General features: G+C 38.5%; 1 protein-coding gene across 2 annotated transcripts in view; it reads left to right on the forward strand.

Moving 5' to 3' along the window:
• LOC107726207 (E1A-binding protein p400-like) overlaps positions 1-23,506 on the forward strand; it is a 50,485-nt gene that overhangs the window by 18,618 nt on the left and 8,361 nt on the right. For both annotated transcript variants that reach the window (XM_016535729.1, XM_016535730.1), the window contains 33 exons: positions 2,013-2,200; positions 2,326-2,503; positions 2,632-2,768; positions 3,437-3,606; positions 5,308-5,482; positions 5,599-5,735; positions 5,832-6,018; positions 6,106-6,275; positions 6,700-6,890; positions 10,403-10,564; positions 10,709-10,819; positions 12,205-12,278; positions 12,367-12,665; positions 12,751-12,953; positions 13,724-13,893; positions 14,156-14,352; positions 14,435-14,546; positions 14,695-14,982; positions 15,396-15,470; positions 15,563-15,697; positions 15,791-15,835; positions 16,198-16,348; positions 16,444-16,679; positions 16,791-16,964; positions 17,072-17,122; positions 17,196-17,332; positions 17,432-17,488; positions 19,158-19,236; positions 19,349-19,543; positions 21,079-21,124; positions 21,225-21,325; positions 21,539-21,731; positions 21,893-22,035. In XM_016535729.1, coding sequence (XP_016391215.1) covers positions 2,013-2,200; positions 2,326-2,503; positions 2,632-2,768; positions 3,437-3,606; positions 5,308-5,482; positions 5,599-5,735; positions 5,832-6,018; positions 6,106-6,275; positions 6,700-6,890; positions 10,403-10,564; positions 10,709-10,819; positions 12,205-12,278; positions 12,367-12,665; positions 12,751-12,953; positions 13,724-13,893; positions 14,156-14,352; positions 14,435-14,546; positions 14,695-14,982; positions 15,396-15,470; positions 15,563-15,697; positions 15,791-15,835; positions 16,198-16,348; positions 16,444-16,679; positions 16,791-16,964; positions 17,072-17,122; positions 17,196-17,332; positions 17,432-17,488; positions 19,158-19,236; positions 19,349-19,543; positions 21,079-21,124; positions 21,225-21,325; positions 21,539-21,731; positions 21,893-22,035 — 4,967 coding nt within the window. The remainder of the gene's footprint in view (positions 1-2,012; positions 2,201-2,325; positions 2,504-2,631; positions 2,769-3,436; positions 3,607-5,307; positions 5,483-5,598; positions 5,736-5,831; positions 6,019-6,105; positions 6,276-6,699; positions 6,891-10,402; positions 10,565-10,708; positions 10,820-12,204; positions 12,279-12,366; positions 12,666-12,750; positions 12,954-13,723; positions 13,894-14,155; positions 14,353-14,434; positions 14,547-14,694; positions 14,983-15,395; positions 15,471-15,562; positions 15,698-15,790; positions 15,836-16,197; positions 16,349-16,443; positions 16,680-16,790; positions 16,965-17,071; positions 17,123-17,195; positions 17,333-17,431; positions 17,489-19,157; positions 19,237-19,348; positions 19,544-21,078; positions 21,125-21,224; positions 21,326-21,538; positions 21,732-21,892; positions 22,036-23,506) is intronic.

Consider the following 23,506-nt stretch of genomic DNA (forward strand, 5'->3'; position numbering starts at 1 on the left):
CAACATGCCATTAGGTCGTAAAGTCTATCTGGTCTAGCAAAGGTGTCATGGTTGCCATGGTAACCAGGGTCCTGGGCCTTGTTCACAGACAACTTGGCACCCAGTATGTTTATTGGGTGAGGGGTCTGTGAACGTTTGTTAATCTGATGAATAATTGATTTGTTAAATCAAATGAAAAATGGTGTGTCTGATTGGTCCAGATGCTACAAAAAGATCATGTGACACTGAAAACTGGAGTAATGATGAAGATAATTCTGCTTTGCATCACAGGAATAACATTACATTTTATAATGTATTAAAATTTTAAAGTTTTAATAATATTAAAATAATATAATAATATAAACCTTTTTTAAAGTTGTAATAATATTTCACAATATTATTGTTTTTTTTTTTACTTTATTTTGATCAAATAATTTAAGCCTCGATGAGCAGAAGATATTTATTTCAAAATCATAATTGTAATGTTTCCAAACTTTTGGCAGGTACTTTAATAATAATAACAATTCTATTAATACTTTCTATAATATATTATATTGTTGTCATGATTATTAAATGCTGCTTTTGATTTTTCACAGGACAATAATATGTATTACAATATAAGATATTATATTATATATATTATTTAATGTGCTAAAATATATTTTTAATAGTAAGTGCTGGGGGCGTGACTTGGAGCGTGGTCAGATTTTCCTGCTTTTTTGTCTCTGGCTGATCACATGCCTGAGCTTGTCTTTGTGGTAATTACAGTACATCGAGCAGGACATCCAAATGCTCACCTTTCATTCATCAACCTCAAATATGGCTTCATCTGAAATATGTTAGCAACTTTACATAGCTGCTCAATTTAATGTTAACAAAAATGTGCGCTATTCAAGTGTCTGTGCGGAGTGTGGAAGCTGAATAGTATTGCTCGCTCACTGCATGACAGATGGAAGCGCCAATGTGGTCACTTGCTCTTAAAATACTTTTTTGTTCTTACAAATAAGAGTAATACATATTTTGAATCCAAAAAGACTCCACGTTTATTTGTGTGCACTCACAATAACAACAAAACATTGCGCTTTTGTAAAATAATGGCAGGATGAGCTATCTGCCGTCTTGGTCTCTGTGAACTTGAGCGCGAAATTCTGTGTATACTTGCCTTACAGATGTGAAAAATATACACATATTGGTACCAAAAATTTTCGGTACGGGTCTTTAATTTCGGTACGCATGTGTAGATATTTATTTCAAATCGTTCCATTTTTTTCAGGAAATTCAGACAATAAATGCTGTTTTGGCGCTCTTTGACATGGCACGACAGATCGCTGTATAAAAGCGCGAGTGAGCGTGATCATCCCTTTTTATTGCTAGTTTTAACGCAAAATAAACATGAATTGACATCTCACTCCTCACGTAATCGCTCAATTAGTGTTTCAACTGCGGAAAGAAGTATTTAAAACGGCTTGTAAACAAAATGTCACGTAGCATTTCATTTACGTCAGGCAAGTAATCCGTGTCTACAGCTTGTTATTTGCTAGAGAAATTAAGTCTAGTGAAGAGCATTTTGCGAAATATTAGACCATATACTTCATTATATTTTACTTTACCTGTTAGTGATGTCTTAATTTTGTAATGTATTTTCAAATAAATCTTTTATGAAACAAGTTATGACAGCCACTCTGTAAATTATTATATTTCAATAACAAATAGAAATGGTATGATTTAGAAGTTAATTTAAAAACATGTTTGCATACATTTTTTTTTTATTTGAGTGTTAATTATTATAGTTAAAAATAAATAGTAATTGAATATAAGTTTGGGCTCTGTTGTTAATTGTAACCTTATTGTAATGTAAAAGGGCTCCCTATAGTTTAGAGCAGAAGCTGAGGTACATTTTTATCCCTAAGAAAATTTTGATTATAATTGAATTTATTTAAAGAAAGAGCAATTTGTTCAGTAAACCATTGTTTAATTAAAAAAACAAGGGCAGCCCTATGTCACAGTAACAGTTTATGCTCTTCTCCGTTCAGACATGGATTCTCCGTTGGACAGTCCACATGATGCTGTGCTGATAGACTCTTTGCTGAGTATGGATCAGTACCGTGGGGCTCAGCGGACAGCTTCTGGCCCGGATGGGAAGCCCATCAAGGATATCGCTGAGGTCGCTGCAGCAACAGACCTGATTCTGCCCAAAGGCAGCGCCAGGACCACTCTAACTGTGAGTCATTTACGCTCTTACTCACAGGGACTGTTTAAAACATGATGATTACAGATTTATTTAAGCAGTTGTTTAATTCAAGTGGTCTCACATTGTCTGATGACTCATGAATCCTTTCCTCTCAGAGTCGTTCCTCTCCTCCTGCTCTGCTGCACGGTTCTCTGAGAGAGTACCAGCAGGTCGGGGTGGAGTGGCTGGCAAGCCTCCACCGCAAAAACCTTAACGGCATCCTGGCAGATGAAACTGGCCTTGGCAAAACCGTACAGACTGTGGCTTATTTTGCTCACTTGGCCTGCAACCAGGGTACCACCAGCAACCACATTTACCAACTTTATAGAGACCATTACATTTGGTTTTCTTCTCAAAGCATTTGTTTATTGTAATTTTAAGAATAAAATGCAACACATTCTGCTGTCATGTGGATGTTGCAGGTATCTGGGGGCCTCATTTAGTGGTGGTGAGGACCTGTAAGCTGATAAACTGGGAGATGGAGTTCAAACGGTGGTGTCCTGGACTGAAGATACTCCTGTACCTCGGCAGCAGAAAGCAGCGCAGATACAAGAGATCGGTATGAACCAGAGAAAGCCAGCTAGCCTACTATGTACTCTCACATACTGCCACCTGTCTTATCCATCCCTGTTGCTGTGGTCTAGCTGTTAGTGCATCAGTTTTGCATTAGATGATTCCTCAAAGTTGTTTTCAAATCAGTTTGTAGGTCATTGAAATCTTTGATAATTGAGTTGGGTAGCTTTTGCCCAAGCCTTTGTCCATGTTTTTGTACACTGCAAAAAATGGCTTATCTTACTTAGTATTTTTGTCTTGTTTCTAGTCAAAATATCTAAAAATTCTTAAATCAAGATACTTTTACTAGATTAACCAAATGACTTAAGATATTTAGTCTTGTTTCCAGGGAAAAAAAACTAAATTAAGCACGTTTTGCTTAAAACAAGTAAAATTATCTGCCAGTGGGGTAAGTAAAATACTCTTGCTTTAAGAATATTTTACTTACCCCACTGGCAGATAATTGTACTTGTTTTAAGCAAAATGCGCTTAATTTAGTTTTTTTTCCCTGGAAACAAGACTAAATATCTTAAGTCATTTGGTTAATCTAGTAAAAGTATCTTGATTTAAGAATTTTTAGATATTTTGACTAGAAACCAGACAAAAATACTAAGTAAGATAAGCCATTTTTGCAGTGTATGTTCTCACTTTCCCACTGTTGTCTTGTGTGTGCAGAGGTGGTGTGAGCCCAACAGCTTCCATGTGTGTGTGACTTCATACAAACTTCTGCTGAAAGATCAGTCTCACTTCCTGAGGAGGCGCTGGAGGCACCTGGTGCTAGACGAGGTGCAGCTCATCAAAAACATGACGGAGAAACAGTGGGAGACCATCTTCAACATAAAGAGGTTAGGAACAGTGCAACTGTTTTCTATACAGTATCTGTTGGTGTCATGTTTTCTACATTTTTGCATTTAAGAGAATATTCACAGTAGATTTATCTTTTACAACAGCTGTTTACGAGGAATGCACAAAATAATAACACCATTAAAATTAATCTTTACTTATAGCATTTAAAATGATTGATTTTTGGTTTTTAGCATTTTATTATTTTAGACCAAAAAGTATAGAAATTTGATATCCGCCATTTATTGGTTGATATGTGCTATGCATCCTTACTACTCTATCAGAGTTATTTTAGCATTATTTGTATATTATACTATTTATTAATGTTTTGAATTATCTTTTTTTATATTTTAAGTTTCAATTTGTAGCTTCAGTTCATTTAGTTTTAGAATGTGTATTTAGCCTTTTTTATTTCAGTTTTAATAATTAAACATTCTTTCAGTCAGTGCAAAGGCAACACTTCTAATTTTAATTTTTCATCTTAATGTCTATATTTTGTTTTATTTTATTTCAATTACCAAAAAGGATTTTTTAAAATAGTTTTAGCTTCATTTATAATAACACTATACTGTTACACAATACTTTGTATGTATTAGGTCTACCCCGACTAAAGATTTTTCTGGTCGACTAGTAGTCATTCATTTGAAGCATTAGTCGACTAATCGCACATTTATTAATAAATTATTTAAATCATAATAATGAGCCTTTAATTGCCTTCATAGCCTATGCGCTCAAGTGCATGCATAAACTTGCCACAGCGCACCGGCAGAAGAATTATTGATTATGAATGTGTCAGGGAAAAACAGTAAGGAGGCTGCATTAACATTTTAATAATTCATTGATAAACTAGCGCTTTCTTTGTTTTCGGTTTAAGAGATGAAGTCGGCAACACTGACTCGTCATCTTTGCAGTAGTGGATGCGCCTGTATGCATGTTTCATACGGATTACATAATCTAAGAATATTTGTTTTCCATTTGAATTGGTTTATTTGAAAGTTGACATTTTGCTCTCTATAGATATATTTTTCATGTCTGTAAGACAAGTATACATGGAGTTTCGCTCTCAAGATCACAGACTGAGACCCCAGATAGTGCATCCGTTGCTTTCATTATTTTACAAAAGCGCAATGTTTTGTTTTTTTGTGAGTGCACAAAAATAAACGTAGAGTCTTTACAGATTTGAAAGATGTATTACTCTTATCTGTATGAGCAAAAATGAGGGAGTATTTTAAGAGCAAGTGAGCGCTCCGGCGCCTCCATCTGTCATGCAGTGAAGCGCTACTGTTCCACATTCCGCACAGACACTTGAACAGCGCACATTTTTCCACGTTAACATTAGATTGAGCGGCCATGTAACGTTGCTGCTACTTACATATTTCAGATGATAAGCCATATTTGAGGTCGATAAAGGATAGGCAAGCGTTTGGATATCCTGCCCGATGTACTGTATTACCATAGACCAGCCGTTAACGATCTGAGTGACTTCGCCAATGTGGATTTTTATTTATTTAACTATATAAAACTAGTTACGAAGCGACTAATAAACTTACTATATAACTATATAAAACTTAGTGACTAAGCGACTAATAAAATTTTGGTCGACTAACGGTTAGTCGACTATTAGGGTACAACCCTAGTATGCATTAATATATTGTAATTGATTTTAAGTAATCATGTTTTTTTTCTCTCTGTCTTCTCAACAGTCAGCAGAGGATTCTCTTAATCAACACACCTCTGCAGAACACTCTGAAAGAGTTATGGACCATGATCCACTTCCTCCTGCCTGGAATCACTCACCCATACCTCAGCTTCCCCATCAAACCCGGCACTGATCAGAACCAGGACTACTGCCACAAACTGGTCATCAGACTGCACAGGGTGAGGCTTGCTGGAAGTTGTTTCTGGTGACTTTCACCACAGAATGATACACTTTTGCTTAACTATCTTGCTCGAGCACCACAATCCTAGTTTTGTTTTCTTCCTTTCTGCTGTAGATGATTCAGCCCTTCATCCTGCGCCGTTCCAAGAGAGACGTGGAGAAGCAAATGCCTAAGAAGTATGAGCACATTCTCAAGTGCCGTCTGTCCAAGAGGCAAAAGAGCATGTATGAGGACATCCTCATCCAGCCCAGGTCAGCACAGAACACATTCAGCCAAACACAATCTTAACCAGCTCTTTTCCAGTTCATCTGTTTTGAGTGATACTCTGCTTTTCTACTGCCTTCTAGTGCACAGGAAGCACTGAAGACTGGACATTTTGTCAGAGTCCTGGAGGTTCTTATGCAGCTGCAGAAGATCTGCAACCATCCAGACCTGATCCAGCCCAGAGACACACACAACTCTTACATATGTCAGCCACTGCAGTACAACACCCCATCATTACTGCTCACAGCCCTGCAGCAGGACCAGTGGAAGGTTAGGAAGATAAATAAACACTTGGATTGTGGAATATAGAAGAAAAATGTTTGTTGACTTATAGGCCATTTTCATTTTCTTTTCCAGACTGTAGATATGTCACTGTTTGACCTGATCGGTAACGAGGGCAGATTGACACGTTATGAGGCCGAGGAGGCTCTGCCTAAACTCAGAATGAACAAACAGCTGATTGAAGAGATCTATAATGCACGCGATCCACCAGCCAGACCCAGACCATGCAAGATCAAACCTATGAGGTGTCCATCCATCCATGCAGACCTATCAGCTCTGAACACATACCTGCCATAATTATATCATATGGATTTCTGTAGTTTTATTAACGGAACATAATATTTTTAAATGAGACAAACCAATTAATACCATAATACACTGAAAATACTCATGTTGATGCTGCTGTTTTTACACCAAAAATTGTCACTTCCTTCAGAATAATGCATGAAATTACATTCTTGTTGAGTGAATAAACATGTTGCAGGTGTTTTTCTATTAAATACAAATGCAAACATTAAATGCTAAACGTTATTGTATCACCTAATTATGAAAGAGAATTTGTTATTTTATTTATTCTTTTTTTATTTTATTTTTCATTATGATGTGTACATGTACAACAGGATTGGTCCATATGAATTGATACTGATTGTGGCATAATTTTAATTTCAGGTTGTTCCTGCCGGTGCAGTATGGAACAAAACCAGAGGGGCACCTGGTCCCCATAACTAGCAGCACCACTCAAGCCCCTCGTGCCACTGCTGTGACTACTGCCCCCACCACCACTACCAACCCTGCTACTGCAGCTCCAAGCCCACAGCCCAGAGGCAAATCACCTCTTACCACAACCACTTCTGCACAGGGTAAGACCCCTTCTTGTGGATCATCTTAGACAAACGTGTTCCCACACTTACACCCAGAACTGTTTCACAATCTGTAAGTTTTTGTGAAGTGGTATGATATTTTTGTAGTTGTGCTTCTTCCCTAAAAATATGCTCACGTCAGTTATTTTGTGTGTGTGCTTTTTTTTTTTGGCCATCTTACTTAATGGTGACATCTGTAAGATTTATTTTATGTCAGAATACATTATCTTAAGCCAGTTTATTGTACATTAACTACTATAAACATGCCATTAATGGGTTTATCTCTCCCAAAGGTGTAAACATTGAGCCTCCCAAGCACCATCAAACACATTTAGAGCGGTTGGTTCAGATCCGTCAGTCTTTTTCCAACTAAACCTGTAGCGAGAGTTTGGGTCATGGCTAGCCAGAGGGTGTTTACAATGGTTGTGCTTAAAAATTGGAAAATAAATTTGGTTACAGAAGTGCAAGCCAAAATTCAAAGACTTGCCAAAATACGCAGATACAGTGGGGTAAAACAAGGGTAAACTTTGGCGGTGCTTTTGCAAAAATTTGATTCAATGTTTGGGTTTCAATTGGGATGCCGAACTTATTGTAACTAATACAAAATTCCATTTCAAATAATACATTTCATAAATCTTTCTTTCATAAATCTGTTTGCACGCTGCCCTTTAGCAAGTAAAAATAATAATTTTTAATAATATTTTTTATGCCTTCTGAGGGTTCAGTGAAATCCCTAACCCCAGAATTTTCATTTTTTGGTGAACTATTTCTTTAAAATCACCATTAAATGGAAATTGCGATCAAAATGTAGGCTGGGACTTCATTTTGTCCATTGGGAATTGATTGGATTTTTGTCATTTGTTAGTTGCTGTAATTATTGAATTGCTTCATTAAACAGCAATGTTCCATTAAAATAATAATCATAATAAATAAAACAATTGTCAGCTTTAATTTCATTGTGACTTCAAGCAGGCACATGGCAATTCCCTGGCACTATAGCTGAGTTTTGCATAGGCCAGCACCTCTCACCACCAAACAAAAATCAATATTTTGTAATATTTTATGTCCCAAATAACTTTTTATTTAGAAGATTAAAAAAATGTAATCCTCCAACCCCATTACACTCGCTCTGATTGGTCCATTCAGACTAGGGCTGCACGATTAGTCAAATGCAATTGTCATGCACATCTTGTCAGTAAAGCCGGTTCTGTGATTAGTAGTAAATCTCCATCACCTGTTTTCAGATGGAGCAGCATTTACTACACAGAGCCGTAGATCTCTGACAAGCTACGCAAAAAAATCGCAGACGATATAATCATACGATTATGAAATCGTTCGCGATAATAAAAGCTGTTTGCGTAGCTTGTCAGTGAACTACGGCTCTGTGTAGTCAATGCTGCTCCATCTGAAAGCAAGTAAAAATACCACATTTAATAACATGTTTTTACTCCAAACTCACTTCATAACATCAGTCGAGTGTTTGAAATAAATCCTTCTGTGAGATGATGTGGCTTCTTTTACACAGAATAAGACGCAACATATTTCATAGTATTCTAAGCAATGATAAAGGCTATGTCGATTAGCATTTCATTATAGATATACTTTATTATGATAAAAATTATAATAATAAGAACTCAGATAAACCATATATTGCCGTAGTCGTGTGTTTATTAGTCACGTTGAATCAATAAAAGCAGTTAAATCTTCTGTTTATCCAGCTACAAATCTTCTGTTTATTCAGCAACCCCCGGGTTTCTTCTGCGGGGCGTATTTGGAGTTTCCATGCGAGAGCGCCCTCTGGCCTTCAGATGGAGATTTACTACTGATCACAGAACCGTGCTTCACTGACAAGACACGCATGACAATCGCAGCTTCAGTCTAATCGCGATTTCGATTTCATTTCAATTTATCGTGCAGCCCTAATTCAGACTGTTAACTCCTCTTCCTTTTTAGCCTCTGCAATCAGCAGCTCATCAGGATCACTCTTAACAGGAGCCACCCCTACTAAGCAATGATAAAGGCTATGTCGATTAGCATTTCATTATAGATATACTTTATTATATTGAAAATTATAATAAGACAAACTCAGATAAACCATATATTGCCGTAGTCATGTGTTTATTAGTCACGTTGAATCAACGAAAGCATTTAAATCTTCTGTTTATTCAGCAACCCCCGGGTTTCTTCTGCGGGGCGTATTTGGAGTTTCCATGCGAGAGCGCCCTCTGGCCTTCAGATGGAGATTTACTACTGATCACAGAACCGTGCTTCACTGACAAGACACGCATGACAATCGAAGCTTCAGTCTAATCGCGATTTCGTGCTTCACTGACAAGACACGCATGACAATCGCAGCTTCAGTCTAATCGCGATTTCGATTTCATTTCAATTTATCGTGCAGCCCTAATTCAGACTGTTAACTCCTCTTCCTTTTTAGCCTCTGCAATCAGCAGCTCATCAGGATCACTCTTAACAGGAGCCACCCCTAACCCCCCTTCTACCCCTCTGGCTGTGGGTGTGACAAGGGTCACCACTATGCCTGCTGTGGTCCCCCATGCCCCTGCCGCCCACCCCCTCCAGCCCAGTTTGGTACCCCAGAGGCTGGTGCTCAGCTCCCAGGCCAAGGCACGCTTGCCTAGTAAGTGGCCTCATCATCACTCACCGCAGATGGGCCTTCTCCATTGCGCCCTCTCCCTTGTGCACCTGTTTCCTTCTTATCATGCCCCCAAGCACAGCAGTAAACGACCTCAGTGAAGATCAGAGACTACAGTACGGCTCTGCTGAAGTGGGCTAACATGCATGCAGACTTCCACCAAAAAAACTAATGGTGATACTCAACTCAAATTCAGCCAAATCGACACCATAAAGTTGGCATATTTCCAATCTGATTTGAAGTGCAGAAAATCTTCAGCAGATGACCTATGGTGGTTTCTCTCCTCACCCTTCACAAACAAGCATGAGCCCTCCAGAAATTTCTCCGGACTGAACCCGCTGCCTCCAATTTATTCACGTCTTCTTTTTTTGACATATTTATTCCCTTTTCCTTTTCTTTTTTCCCTTCTGCATTTTGATGACTAATCTCTTTGTTTTTTGTTCAGTACAGCTGAAGGATGATCCAGAAGCTTTTTAATATGGTTTTGCCTCCCTATCTTTTCACTGCAGCTTTTCTTCAGAGCCGTTTATTTTGTTGCCATTCTGTGGGTGTAAAGAGCGTCAAGCTTGTGGGCGCTGCTCCCCATGTCACATGTAACCATTGTTACATGGAAAACCTTTTATACAAGCAAAGATTTTCTCCAACTTTGTTTTGCTCCACTAAAAGAATCAGTCTGGTTTCAGTTTGTTTGTTACAGGTTTTTTGTTTGAGGAAAAAAAGTGTAATTCTTCCTGTTTAACACACCGTGGTTGTGCATGTCCCTTTCCGTGCTCACCCCGAAACTAACTAAAATGTTTTTTCCTTCTCAGAGATAAATTGTCAGCCACTATCATTTAACATTAGCTGTTTTCTACTGAAGGTGGAGATGTAGTGAAGGTTACTCAGTTGGTTGGGCAGGGTCGTATCGCCCAGCCAGAGACCCCTGTGACCCTACAGTTCCAGGGCAACAAGTTCACTTTGTCTCCGAGTCAGCTGCGGCAGCTCACCACCGGCCAGCCTCTGCAGCTCCAAGGTACACTCGGTAATGTCCAGCCCATATTCATCCTCTCTTTGTCTCATTTCACTTCCATATCCAGTCACTTGTGTCAGCTGTTTTTATGTGTGTTCAGTAAATCCTCATTATATGGCTTAATGTGACGCTCATACGTTTATGTGTCTGCTTTAGGCAACATCTTGCAGATTGTGTCTGCCCCCGGACAGCCTCTTCTCAGGCCACAGGGGCCGCCCATGGTGATGCCTACTGTACCCCTGGCTGTGCCTGTACAGAACTCCTCAGGTATGCCACCCCCTGCCACCTCCACACCCCCGCAAGTCAGTCGTTCAGCCATAATATTTGGAAGCTACGAAAATATCTTAAAGGGTTAGTTCACTCAGAAATGAAAATTAGCCTTTGTTTTACTCACCCTCAAGCCATCCTAGGTATATATGACTTTCTTATTTCAGACAAATCCAATCGGAGTTATGTTAAAAATTGTCCTGGCACTTCTAAGCTCCATCATTGCAGTGGGCGGGTGTTTCTGTTCAACAGTCCAAAAAGCGTTAAATAAAGCGCACGCATCCATAATAAAATGTGCCTCACACGGCTCTGGGGGGTGAATAAAGGCCTCCTCTAGCTAATCCATGCGTTTTTGTAAGAAAAATATCCATACCTCAAATGTGATAAACACTTTTCTCTCACTTCCAGTATCGGTCATACGCGGAAGCCGTTCCGGCTTTACATTTCACATTTAAACTTCAGATGCAGCATCTGTGTTTCCTTTGCATTGCAGATTAATTTTATTGATACTGATTTAATTTGCTTGGTAACAGCCCAAAGGTCTTATTATTCTAATTCACTGATTAAATGTAAGAATTTGACTCAAAAGATAATGCATACTTTTAGAAAAATGGCTTTATAAAGGTAAAAATGCCCATAAAAGGTAAAAATCAATTTAAACTTATTGGGAAAGATTAATTTCTATCAGTGTGAACTGACCACCACACAGAATATGAAGAATATCAAAAACATCAGGAGTCTGCTGTCCACAGCAGTCCTTAAGGTACCAGCACAATAAAACAATCAGCAAAATATCTAATGTCTATGTCTAATTATCGTTATCGATAAAAACCCAGAAAATATTGAGATATTATTTTTTGTCAGTATCGCACACCCCTAGGACCCCATGTAGGCTAGGAAATTTCTGCTTCTTGGTTGTACCTGCTTGTTTTCAATCTTTGTTTTTTAATTATAGAAACGGAGTTGCAATATATTTAAAGAATTTAGCATTTATGATAATTTAATTTCAAAGGATTTAAGGACAGTATGTTCTTCAGGGTTTACACGCTTTATTCCTAATACAATTTTTTTTTTTTTCCAATAAACATTTCTCTCTTTCTACCTAATTAAATATTTTAGAGCTTGGCTTAGCTTGCCAAAATTTTATATTTATTATAGAAATTATCATAACTTTTAAGATTTTATAATTATTTTTTAGGTCTAGAAATAACACTTTCAAAATTTCAGTCTTCCAAAGACCATGGGTCCCCTTAAAATTCTGCTAAGGCCCCCTAGTGGTTCCCAGCCCACTGGTTGAGAACTATTAACCTAAGAATGTGATGTTCTAATGCTGTCTTAGTTCATTCAAACTTAAGTTTCTGTGTTTCTGTCTGTTTCCATTAAAGCAAGCACCACAGTCACTCAAGCTACCACAGCCATGGAAACAAATGCTAAACACTCAACAAATGCCATACCACAGGTTGGTGATTTTGAAAGACATGTTGAAGGAATTGATGAAGTCAATCAAATAGTTCTGAAATCTGAGCCTGGTCTTTGTGTCTAATTAGGAGTCAAGCGAGGAAAGAAACAGGCAGCTGAAAGAGCGTCTGGCTAGTTTATTTCATGCCAACGAGTGGCGGTCCTCACGCTCTGTGATGTATGGTTCTGACCTTATCAAGACCTGCTTCGTTTATGAGGGACGCCCTCCACCAGCCTTCCCCACACCCCAGCACTCCCGCTGGTCCTGGGTCGGCAGAGACAGCTGTATTAGGGCTCAGCAAACTTGTGTGTCCACGGTGGCCCCACTCCGCTCAGCGATTCTCTCCAACACGGAACAGGAGGCAGCAGCAGGCACCTTGTTGAAGAGGTCTGGATTTGACGATGTACTCCTTTCCATGAAAGCAGTTTTGTGAGCTTTTTGTGATCTAATGCTGCTTCCTGTTATATTAAAGGTTCTCCTGCATACTTCCTGCTGCTGTGGCTCCTCCCCCTCAGCTGTATGCGTCCAATCCTCCACCATCTTACAGTCTTGCACAAAAATCATTCAGGCGACAGCTACAGGAAGCGTCCGCTCCACACAACGCAGAGATCCGTAACTTAGCCTGTCCTCCTGTCGTCAGATTCCCTCATGTACACATGTTGGAGATGGATTCAGGTGAGCGCCACAACAGCACCTCAGCTCTGTTACATTCAGATTTAAATTTCACAAATATTACTGATATTCAGTTAAGCATACTATTGTATGTTTCCCAATATGGTATCCTCTATCCATCATAGAGCTACGATTCTGTCCTTTACAGTACCATTCAGAAATTTTGGGTTGGTAAGATTTTAAAATATTTTTAATGTAATATTTTATATATTTTATATATATCTTTGTACTTAAATGTTATGTTTTAGATTTTTTTTAAATACCTCTATTCAGCAAGGACACATTAAAGTGATTAAAAGACCATATTTTTTCAAAAAAATCCCGCCAAAAATGGAATGTAAAAGGATCATGTGGCACTGATGCTGAAAATTCAACTTTGTCATCACATAAATTATCCTTTAAATTTATTAAAATAGAAAACAGTTATTTTAAACTGTAATACAATTTCACAATGTTAAAAAAAATTATAATAATAATTACTGACCCCAAACTTTTGAACGGAAATGTATGTGTTATAATTGTCGGCTTTATAATTTATAAATATCAGTATAAAGTATAAAGCAACGTTTACAACTTGTTCTGGTCAAGAGTTGCCCATGTACATTCCACTTCCTGTCTGAGTTGGATAATATCACAACAATAGAATGCCATTGTAAAAAATAATAATAATAACAATTTAACATGGCAATCAGAGTCTCCAACCGGCTGTAAAAAAGTACTAAATAAAACTGGTTTAATGGTCTAAATTTTGATGTTCCTGTATCTGTTTGCAGGAAAACTGGAGGCGCTGTCTATCCTGCTGCAGAAGCTGAGCGCTGAGAACAGGCGTCTGCTGATCTTCACCCAGATGGCCAGCATGCTGGATATACTGGAGGCCTTCTTAGACCATCGTCACCTCACCTATGTACGACTGGATGAGAGTCTGTCACTAGAGGAGAGACAGGTAAAACACATGGAGTAACATTCTCTGTTGCCCTGGCCAAGTCCATGTCCCATTGAGGCTGTGTGGGTTTCTGGGCTGTAATTAAAAGGGCAGATTAGCGAGCGCTCTTCCCTCCCTGTTGGATTAATTTCCACACGGGGCCTCAAATGATGCTTACATATCAGTGAAGTGCTATCAACACATAAACATCTCATCTTGATCATCTTGTACAGAAAATGCAATACTTAACCCATCTTGTTCCTCATGTCCCGACCACTTTCAGGAGCGGGTCAAGAGGTTTAACCGCAACAGACAGATCTTCTGCACCATCCTGACCAATCGCTGCTGCTCAGCCATGGGCCATGTGTTTGACGCAGACACCATCGTGTTTTACGACACAGACCTAAATCCCAGCATGGACTTGCGCACACAGGAGTGGTGTGACAAGATCGGCCGCTCCAAAGACATCCACATCTACAGGTAAGACTGATGGGTTAATTAAATGTTTTTGCTTGTCAGGTTTATATTTGTCAGCTTTTTTACTAATGCTGTGCTCTCTCAGATTGGAGAGCGGGAACTCAATTGAGGAGAAGCTTTTAAAGAATGGCACTAAAGACCTTATTCGAGAGGTAGCTGCACAGGGCATGGATTACACTCTAGCCTTTTTAACACAGGTAAGCGCACATGCAATCACTGTTACTTTTGACATTGAGGGACTGTTTCAAAACCTAGCCAGATATGAGGTTGTGTTTCAGTAGAGAGAGAGGCAGCTCTCTAGAATTTGGAATGCTCACATTATAAATATGTGCTGGATTTTCACAGCGCACCATTCAGGATCTGTTTGAGGTGGAGGCTGGTTCTGGTGAGAAGGTGGAGGAGTTTGTGGTTCTCCACCAGGAGCCATCCCCGTCCGAATCTATCCCCCCTCATGTGGCCAGACCCTACATCCAGGCCCTGAACACCATCCGAAAGAAAACCCAAGATGAGGTCGAGGAGACAGAGGTAGACATGAAAAGTGAGAAAGTGGGAGGACAAGAAGAGATAGATGTGAAGGAAGGGGTGAGAGAGGAGGCGTCACAGTTAGAGGAGTTGGCGGCAGTCATGGAGCAGGTGAGGTTATTGAAATTGATAGAAAATGTTACTTGAAAATTTCATTGTTCTCGTATGTGCTTTTTATACCATGCAACCATTTGTGTTATTTAACATGCAAATTCTGTTTATTTAACTTTATACACTGCGGTTTTTGAAAGAAACCAGTACAGCTCCTAAATAATTTCTTATTGATGTTGAAAACATTTGTGCTGCTTAATATTTTTGTGGAAGATGTAATAATTTTTTTCAGGATTCTTTGATGAATAGAAAGTTCTAAAGAACAGCAATTATATGAAATACAAATATTTTGTAACATTATAAATGTCTTTATTGTCACTTTTGAACAATTTCTCCTTGCTCAATAATAAATAAAAAAAACACTTCTGAATAAAAAAAGTGGTTCTGACCACAATTTGTGGTGTTTTGTCTAGCTGACTCCTATTGAGAGATACGCACTGCACTATCTGGAGTACTTGCACATCAGTGAAGATGAACAAGTTATAAAGGTATGAAACATTTTTACATATTACAATACATGTTATGACTGCCATGTAAATAATACAGAATGTTTAATTGTCAATGTTTGTGTGAATTGCAGGAGCGCATAGAAGCTGCTAAGAGAGGCTGGGAGCAGCAGCAGCAACAGAAACTAAAGGTAGAGAAAACGGAGCAAATGATCCTAGAAGATGAGGAGGATCTGTTCACCTATACCAGAGAGGATGCATACAACATGGTACAAATATATTCTAATATTCTAATGTTCTTTTCAGTAGGAAGCGATGTCATGTTGTGTAGATTTGATACCCTGTTCCCTTCCACTTTACAGGAGTATGTGTTCGAGAATGAGAATGGACAAACAGAAATAATGCCAGTAAGTTTAAAACTGCACATTCCTGAAGAGAATTAAAGGAAGAATTTTGGTTGAATCTCCCAAAAACATGTCTATATCACATTTTACTCCAAAAAAAAAGTCTCTCTTTTTTTTTTTTTTTTTTTTGCATAATGAATGAATGTAATGAGATAAATTAAGATGAAAATGTGCTTATCAAAAATAATGTTCCAATGCCAACAATCTAAAGGGTAGCTAAATAAAGCTAAATAAATTTTTATTTAATGTGTTTATTTTTGATTCTGGGGTAAAATTCTTGATGAGTTCGGTGAGAGTCACCCCTGTATTTATTTTAAAATATATGAAAATTGGTTCATAACTCTTACTATTGCTCTTTTCTGTAGCTGTGGACTCCCCCAACTCCTCCACAGGATGATAACGATATCTACATTGACTCTGTAATCTGCCTCATGTATGACACTGCGCCTATGCCCGAATCCAAACTGCCCCCAGTCTACGTCCGCAAAGAGCGCAAGAGACACATGGACCCGTCAGGTAAGACTGCTCAAGAAACGCTTTCAGTCTGAACTTACTGTGCTTAAACGCATGCTAAATGTTCTCTTTTTCTCTCTCTCCCCCCCCCTTGTCAGCTCTGGGACGTAAGAAAAAGAAGGGCCATGGAGAATCAGTGATTCCTCCGCGCTCTCTCTTTGATAAGGCCAGTCTTCTCAAAGTAAGGAGGGAGGGTAAAGACCAGAAGAAGAACTTCTCTCTGAAGCAACAGGCTCCCTTTGCCAAACCGCTGCCCTCACTGCTCAAACCAGCCATGGAGGCTGGGCAGGACAACCCTGAGTGGCTCATCAGTGAGGACTGGGCCCTGCTACAGGTACTTGATCCATCACGTTATTGCATTATCACTGCCTATGTTTAACCGCACAGTTGTGTGTTAAATGGATAAGCTAAGGTTGTAATTCTGCCTTTTTTTCTGTGTTCACAGGCTGTGAAGCAGTTACTGGAACTTCCTTTGAATCTGACCATCGTGTCTCCAGCACACACTCCTAACTGGGACCTGGTGAGCGATGTGGTCAACTCCTGTAGCAGAATTTACCGCTCGCCAAAACAATGCCGTAATCGCTATGAGAATGTCATCATTCCCAGAGAGGAGGGCAAAGTGAGTGATTGTACCAGGATCATGTGGTTGTGAATTCCTTTTTTTTCATTCTGTTTATTTTTTTTCAACATTTTCCTTGTGACGTAATTATACAAACTATCCTACAGTTAATATATGAAGCTAACCCTAAGAAGAACAAGACCAAGAGCATTTATAAGGTATTTAAAAAATAATAAAAATTCAGTACATATTATTAGCTGTTTCCTTGGTAACACTTCCTTTTTTGTGCAGTCCAAGAATAGTCGTCCTCTGCGCACGTGTCAGATCTACACACAGGATGACAACGCCACCCAGATCCAGCTGTTCAACAACCGCTTTGAGCTGATGAAAATCATTGCTAGCAAGAGGAGCCCACCAATAAGACCACTGTATGTGCAGGCAGTGTCCAACACACAAACATTGCATTTACATTCTGCCAGAATGCTTTCATCAAAGCAAAAAATAATTTTTGGTGTTTTTGTTTCTAGACTGGGCATGAATCCATTCCAGAAGAATCCTAAGCATGCCTCTGTGCTGGCTGAGAGGTATTGACTCTTGACGTGTTACTGTGCTTTTACAAAAAAGCCCTGAAGTGATCTGCTTCAGGGCTGTACAGTGCGACATATATGTCGTATGTGCTACAAAAAAAACGGTCTGTGCGATGAATAAATTTATCACTGTAGCACACGTGCAATACAGTTTTTGCATGTTCATAACACAGCCGCTTAATAGTGTGATGTGATTTCGTTGTGCTTGTTTGTGTGTGTGACATGGATTATACTTGGTAGTTATGGTACAAAAGTACATTATTTGCATCAGCTTAAACATCTAATTCACGTGCTGTTCTGACATGCGTTTTTTCTGAGCGCATATAGCCTACACATAAAGCGCGCGCACACTGCACACTAAAACAGCACCTGATTACTAGACTAAGTTGTCTTTCAAGTCTGATTGATTTTGCATCTAATACTGTCAAAAACACACAAGGCTTACATTTTGGTTGTCTAAAATGAAAGTAAACCGTTGAGAGAGAAACGCATGCGTTTGGATACTGTCCCTCTTAAAGGGACAGTACTAAACATGGTGCCACTTGTCATTAAAGGAATAGTTCACCCAAAAATGTAATTTCTGTCACTATTTGCTCACTCGCATTGTCCCAAACCTGTATTAATTACTTTCCTGTGCTGAACACAAAATAAGATATTTTGAAGAATATGGGTTACCAAACCAGCTTATTTTTTTAATAGGCCCTTTTCACATTTCCGGGTTTCTCAGCAGCGGAAGTCATCATAGATGGGTAAATCTATAGTGGTGAATGGGAGACTTCCACAAATATAAATATTTTTTTTGCATTCCCATTTGCTCAAATAGCAAAAGAAAAACTCCATGATAATGTTTTCATGACTTTCAAAAAAAAAAAAAAAAAGAGAGAGAATGACAGTCAGAAGAGAGAGCAAAGTCAAATTTACTGTCACTCCTATAGACACAGTATTAGAAACACCCTCGCATTAGCGTTAATTCGTTTTTTGTAATTATAACAAAATAGTGTTATAAATGTACGTACATTTTTATTTATTTTTTTTATGAAAATTTGAAAAACTTTGGAGGATTTATGATGCTGATGGAACGTTGAAAGGCGTCATCACAGTCTTGTGAAAAGGGTCCATAACAAAGATTAAAATAATGACACAGATTTTTATCTTCGCCCACTTTGGCCTAAATGTCTGCCTTTCTTTTTTATTTTATATTTTGTTGAGGTGTAGGAGGTGTTATGTTTCTGCACTCTTCCATTTTTAGCAAATAAAGAAAAATGTTGCTTGTACATAACAGATTGTTTTGTTTAAAGCAATTTTTGTGATGGTTTGTATTTTTTGTGCTCTTTGGAACATCAATGTCTGTTTAAGTGGTGAACTCCATTACTTGTGTTTGTTTTCAGACATGATAACAGACATTTTATACTTGTGCTACAACTTTTTGGCCTGTGCTACAAAATTTTCAACCTCTGTAGCACCAGTGCTATGTGCAAAAAAGGTTAACGTACAGCCCTGTGCTTCCAATATTAGCTAGCTTGGAAATTTATCATTAAAAAAATAAAAATTGACTGATACAATATTTAATATATTGTACATCTTTAGTCACATTTGATATTCATTTGAGGTTAAACAGCATCTCATTCATTCTTTCTTTCTTGATTCTTGATCCCATGGTTTATAGCGGGATAAGCTACGACAAGCCTCTTCCTCCTATCCAGGTCGCCTCTCAGAGAGCTGAGAGAATCGCTAAAGAGAAGAAGGTGAGATATAAGTAAAATAAGTATAATAAATAAAAAGTTATTTTTTTTTTTTTGCATTTTTATTTATTATATTGAACTCTTCTCTCTTTTCCTCAATCCTCTGCTGCCATAGGCACTAGCCGAACAGCAGAGGGCTCAGCAGTTAGCCCAGCAACAACAGCAGCAGACTACAGGAGCCGCCCAGCCTCAGGGAGCTGCTGCCCAGCCTCAAGCCCAGCCACAGGCCACTGCAGCGGCCGCACAGGCAGCGGGAGTGGCTCAGCCCAACCAACCCGGAGCAGCAGCAGTCCCCAACACCACTGTACTGGTTAGACTCCTTTAGCACTGCATGTTAAATGTCACACTGGACCTTACGTACGCCTGTATTTAGCCCTAGATTATCCAAGATGAAGGTCTAAGAGTCATTTCTATATGACGGTTATATTATTCATGTATACACAACTGTTCAAAATGTTTGGGGTCAGGAGCATTTTTGTAAATATTTTTGAAAGAGGTCTCTTATACTTAATAAGATTAAGTACAAGAAGACATTAATATTTGAACAAGACATTAAGATAAGAACAAGAAGACATTAATATTTGATCAAATAACAGTACTATTGTGAAATAATATAGTTTAAATAGTAATATTATTACAATTTAAAATAACTCTTTTCTGTTTTAATATATTTTAATATGTAATTTGTTCCAGTGATGGCAAAGCTGATTTTTCAACAGCCATTTCTCCAGTCCTCTGTGTCACATGAAATCAAACGAATAACCTGATTTGGTGCTTCTTTTCATTATTAGTGTTGAAAACGATGGTGATGTTTATTATTTTTATGAAAACCTTGATATTTTATTTCAGTATTCTTTAATGAATAGAAAGAGAACAGAAGAAAAATTTGACAGAAATCTTTTGTAAAGTTAGAAATTTCTTAGCTGTCACTTTTGATCAGTTTGATGTGTCCTTAGTGAATAACGAATGTATTAATGAAGTATTAATTTCAGTAAAAAAATCTTGCTGACCACTGCACCGGCCACACAGGCGGCGGGAGTGCCCCAGCCCAACCAATCCGGAGCAGCAGCAGTCCCTAACACCGCTGTACTGGTTAGACTCCTTCAGCACTGCATGTTTAATATCACACTGGACCTTACGTACACCTGTATTTAGCTCTACATTACCCAAGATGAAGGTCTAACTCATTTCTATATTACACTTATATTATTCATGTTTGCACAACTGTTCCAAAGTTTGGGTTCAGGAAGATTTGTAAATATTTTTGAAAGAGGTCTCTTACACTTACTAAGACTGTTTATTTGATCAAAAATACAGTAAAAACACTAATAATGTGAAATAATATAGTTTAAATGGTAATATTACAATTTGACATTTTTATATATATTTATATAAAATGTGATTTGTTCCTGTGATGGAAAAGCTGAATTTTCAGCAGCCATTACTCCAGTCTTCAGTGTCACATGAAACCAAACTAATAAGCTGATTTTAAGAAACATTTCTTATCATTATCAATGTTGAAAACAGTGGTGGTGTTTATTTTTTTAATGTAAACCTTGATGTTTATTTCAGGATTCTTTGATGCATAGAAAGAGACTAGAAGAAAAACAGAGTCTGTTTGACATAAATCTTTTGTAAAATTAGAAATGTCATAATTGTCATTTTTTTTCAATCATCACTTTTGATCAGTTTAATGTGTATTAAACTAGTATTTAATACACATTAAAGTATTCATTTCAGTAGAAAAAATCTTACTGACCCCACATTTTTAAACAGTGGTGTATTATATAGTAAGGTATAAGGCTATATGATGTTGATCTTATTTGGGTATTGTTGATTCTCAAGACTGGAGCTATCAAGACCGCTGCAGTGGGCACAAGCATCCAGCCAGGTATTATCACATTACACAACTTTTACCTGTACTTGTTGATCCAGTTGTGAGTGCTGTTTATATAAGTGCTGATCTATGTATGTTTCTGTTTTAACTTCAGCAACAGCTACAGTAAGTGGAAATGTGATTGTAAACACTGTGCCTGGAGTTCTTCCTGGTCAGTTCCAGGCGAATAAACGTCTGGCGTCTCCTGTCATACCTGTGAGTTTTGATCTTACACAGATATAGATATAGATTAGCAGCTGATTTGATTAGTCACAGCAGTGCCTGCAGTGTGACATGAAGTCCACATTGAAAGTGTAGAATACAAAATATATTCAGTTTGATCTGTTATTTTGTTGTGAAATTGCTTTTCAACGGATTTGTACCATTCTGTCCTGTTTATGTGTGTTAAATATTTGTTTCCTCAAACAGACGGCAGGAACTGCCACGGCTCAGGTGGTTCACACTCAGCAGAGAACTGTGCCTGCAACGGCGGCCCCAGCGGAGGTTGTTGCCATTGCGACGGGTCAGAGCGTTAGAGCCGTTACCCCAGTGACCGCATCGGCTGTAGTGTCCACTAATCTGACTCCTGGTCAGTCCCAAACACGCACGCTGGTGGCTCCAGGTAGACCAAATGCCATCCTTAGAGAAGCCATGCGTGTTTTGGGTTCTCTGGTGGCAAAATCGATTCAGAGAGTCACACTTCCGCATTGTTTTTGTGTAATCATATCTAGCTGGATAATCTCCCATCATTGTATTCTTAATCCATTATTTTTGCTTCTCTAGCTCCCGGGATGCAGTTGTCTCAGGGTAAACCACTCACACCAGCTCAATTCCAACAATTACAACTCAGACAACAGTTGCAGCAGCAGCAACAACAACCACAGGCTGCATCTCCACAGATCAAAGCAGTAGGAAAGCCACAGCAGGTACACACACTATTAGTATGGAGGATGCCATATTTGTTTTGCTTTTGCTTACCTATACTGAGGTATTAATATGGCTTCAGTGTCACATGAAACCAAACTAATAAGCTGATTTTAAGAAACATTTCTTATCATTATCAATGTTGAAAACAGTGGTGGTGTTTATTTTTTTAATGTAAACCTTGATGTTTATTTCAGGATTCTTTGATGCATAGAAAGAGACTAGAAGAAAAACAGAGTCTGTTTGACATAAATCTTTTGTAAAATTAGAAATGTCATAATTGTCATTTTTTTTCAATCATCACTTTTGATCAGTTTAATGTGTATTAAACTAGTATTTAATACACATTAAAGTATTCATTTCAGTAGAAAAAATCTTACTGACCCCACATTTTTAAACAGTGGTGTATTATATAGTAAGGTATAAGGCTATATGATGTTGATCTTATTTGGGTATTGTTGATTCTCAAGACTGGAGCTATCAAGACCGCTGCAGTGGGCACAAGCATCCAGCCAGGTATTATCACATTACACAACTTTTACCTGTACTTGTTGATCCAGTTGTGAGTGCTGTTTATATAAGTGCTGATCTATGTATGTTTCTGTTTTAACTTCAGCAACAGCTACAGTAAGTGGAAATGTGATTGTAAACACTGTGCCTGGAGTTCTTCCTGGTCAGTTCCAGGCGAATAAACGTCTGGCGTCTCCTGTCATACCTGTGAGTTTTGATCTTACACAGATATAGATATAGATTAGCAGCTGATTTGATTAGTCACAGCAGTGCCTGCAGTGTGACATGAAGTCCACATTGAAAGTGTAGAATACAAAATATATTCAGTTTGATCTGTTATTTTGTTGTGAAATTGCTTTTCAACGGATTTGTACCATTCTGTCCTGTTTATGTGTGTTAAATATTTGTTTCCTCAAACAGACGGCAGGAACTGCCACGGCTCAGGTGGTTCACACTCAGCAGAGAACTGTGCCTGCAACGGCGGCCCCAGCGGAGGTTGTTGCCATTGCGACGGGTCAGAGCGTTAGAGCCGTTACCCCAGTGACCGCATCGGCTGTAGTGTCCACTAATCTGACTCCTGGTCAGTCCCAAACACGCACGCTGGTGGCTCCAGGTAGACCAAATGCCATCCTTAGAGAAGCCATGCGTGTTTTGGGTTCTCTGGTGGCAAAATCGATTCAGAGAGTCACACTTCCGCATTGTTTTTGTGTAATCATATCTAGCTGGATAATCTCCCATCATTGTATTCTTAATCCATTATTTTTGCTTCTCTAGCTCCCGGGATGCAGTTGTCTCAGGGTAAACCACTCACACCAGCTCAATTCCAACAATTACAACTCAGACAACAGTTGCAGCAGCAGCAACAACAACCACAGGCTGCATCTCCACAGATCAAAGCAGTAGGAAAGCCACAGCAGGTACACACACTATTAGTATGGAGGATGCCATATTTGTTTTGCTTTT

Source organism: Sinocyclocheilus rhinocerous, unplaced genomic scaffold (assembly GCF_001515625.1).
Source record: "Sinocyclocheilus rhinocerous isolate Xijiao unplaced genomic scaffold, SAMN03320098_v1.1 scaffold2321, whole genome shotgun sequence".
Lineage (NCBI taxonomy): Eukaryota > Metazoa > Chordata > Actinopteri > Cypriniformes > Cyprinidae > Sinocyclocheilus > Sinocyclocheilus rhinocerous.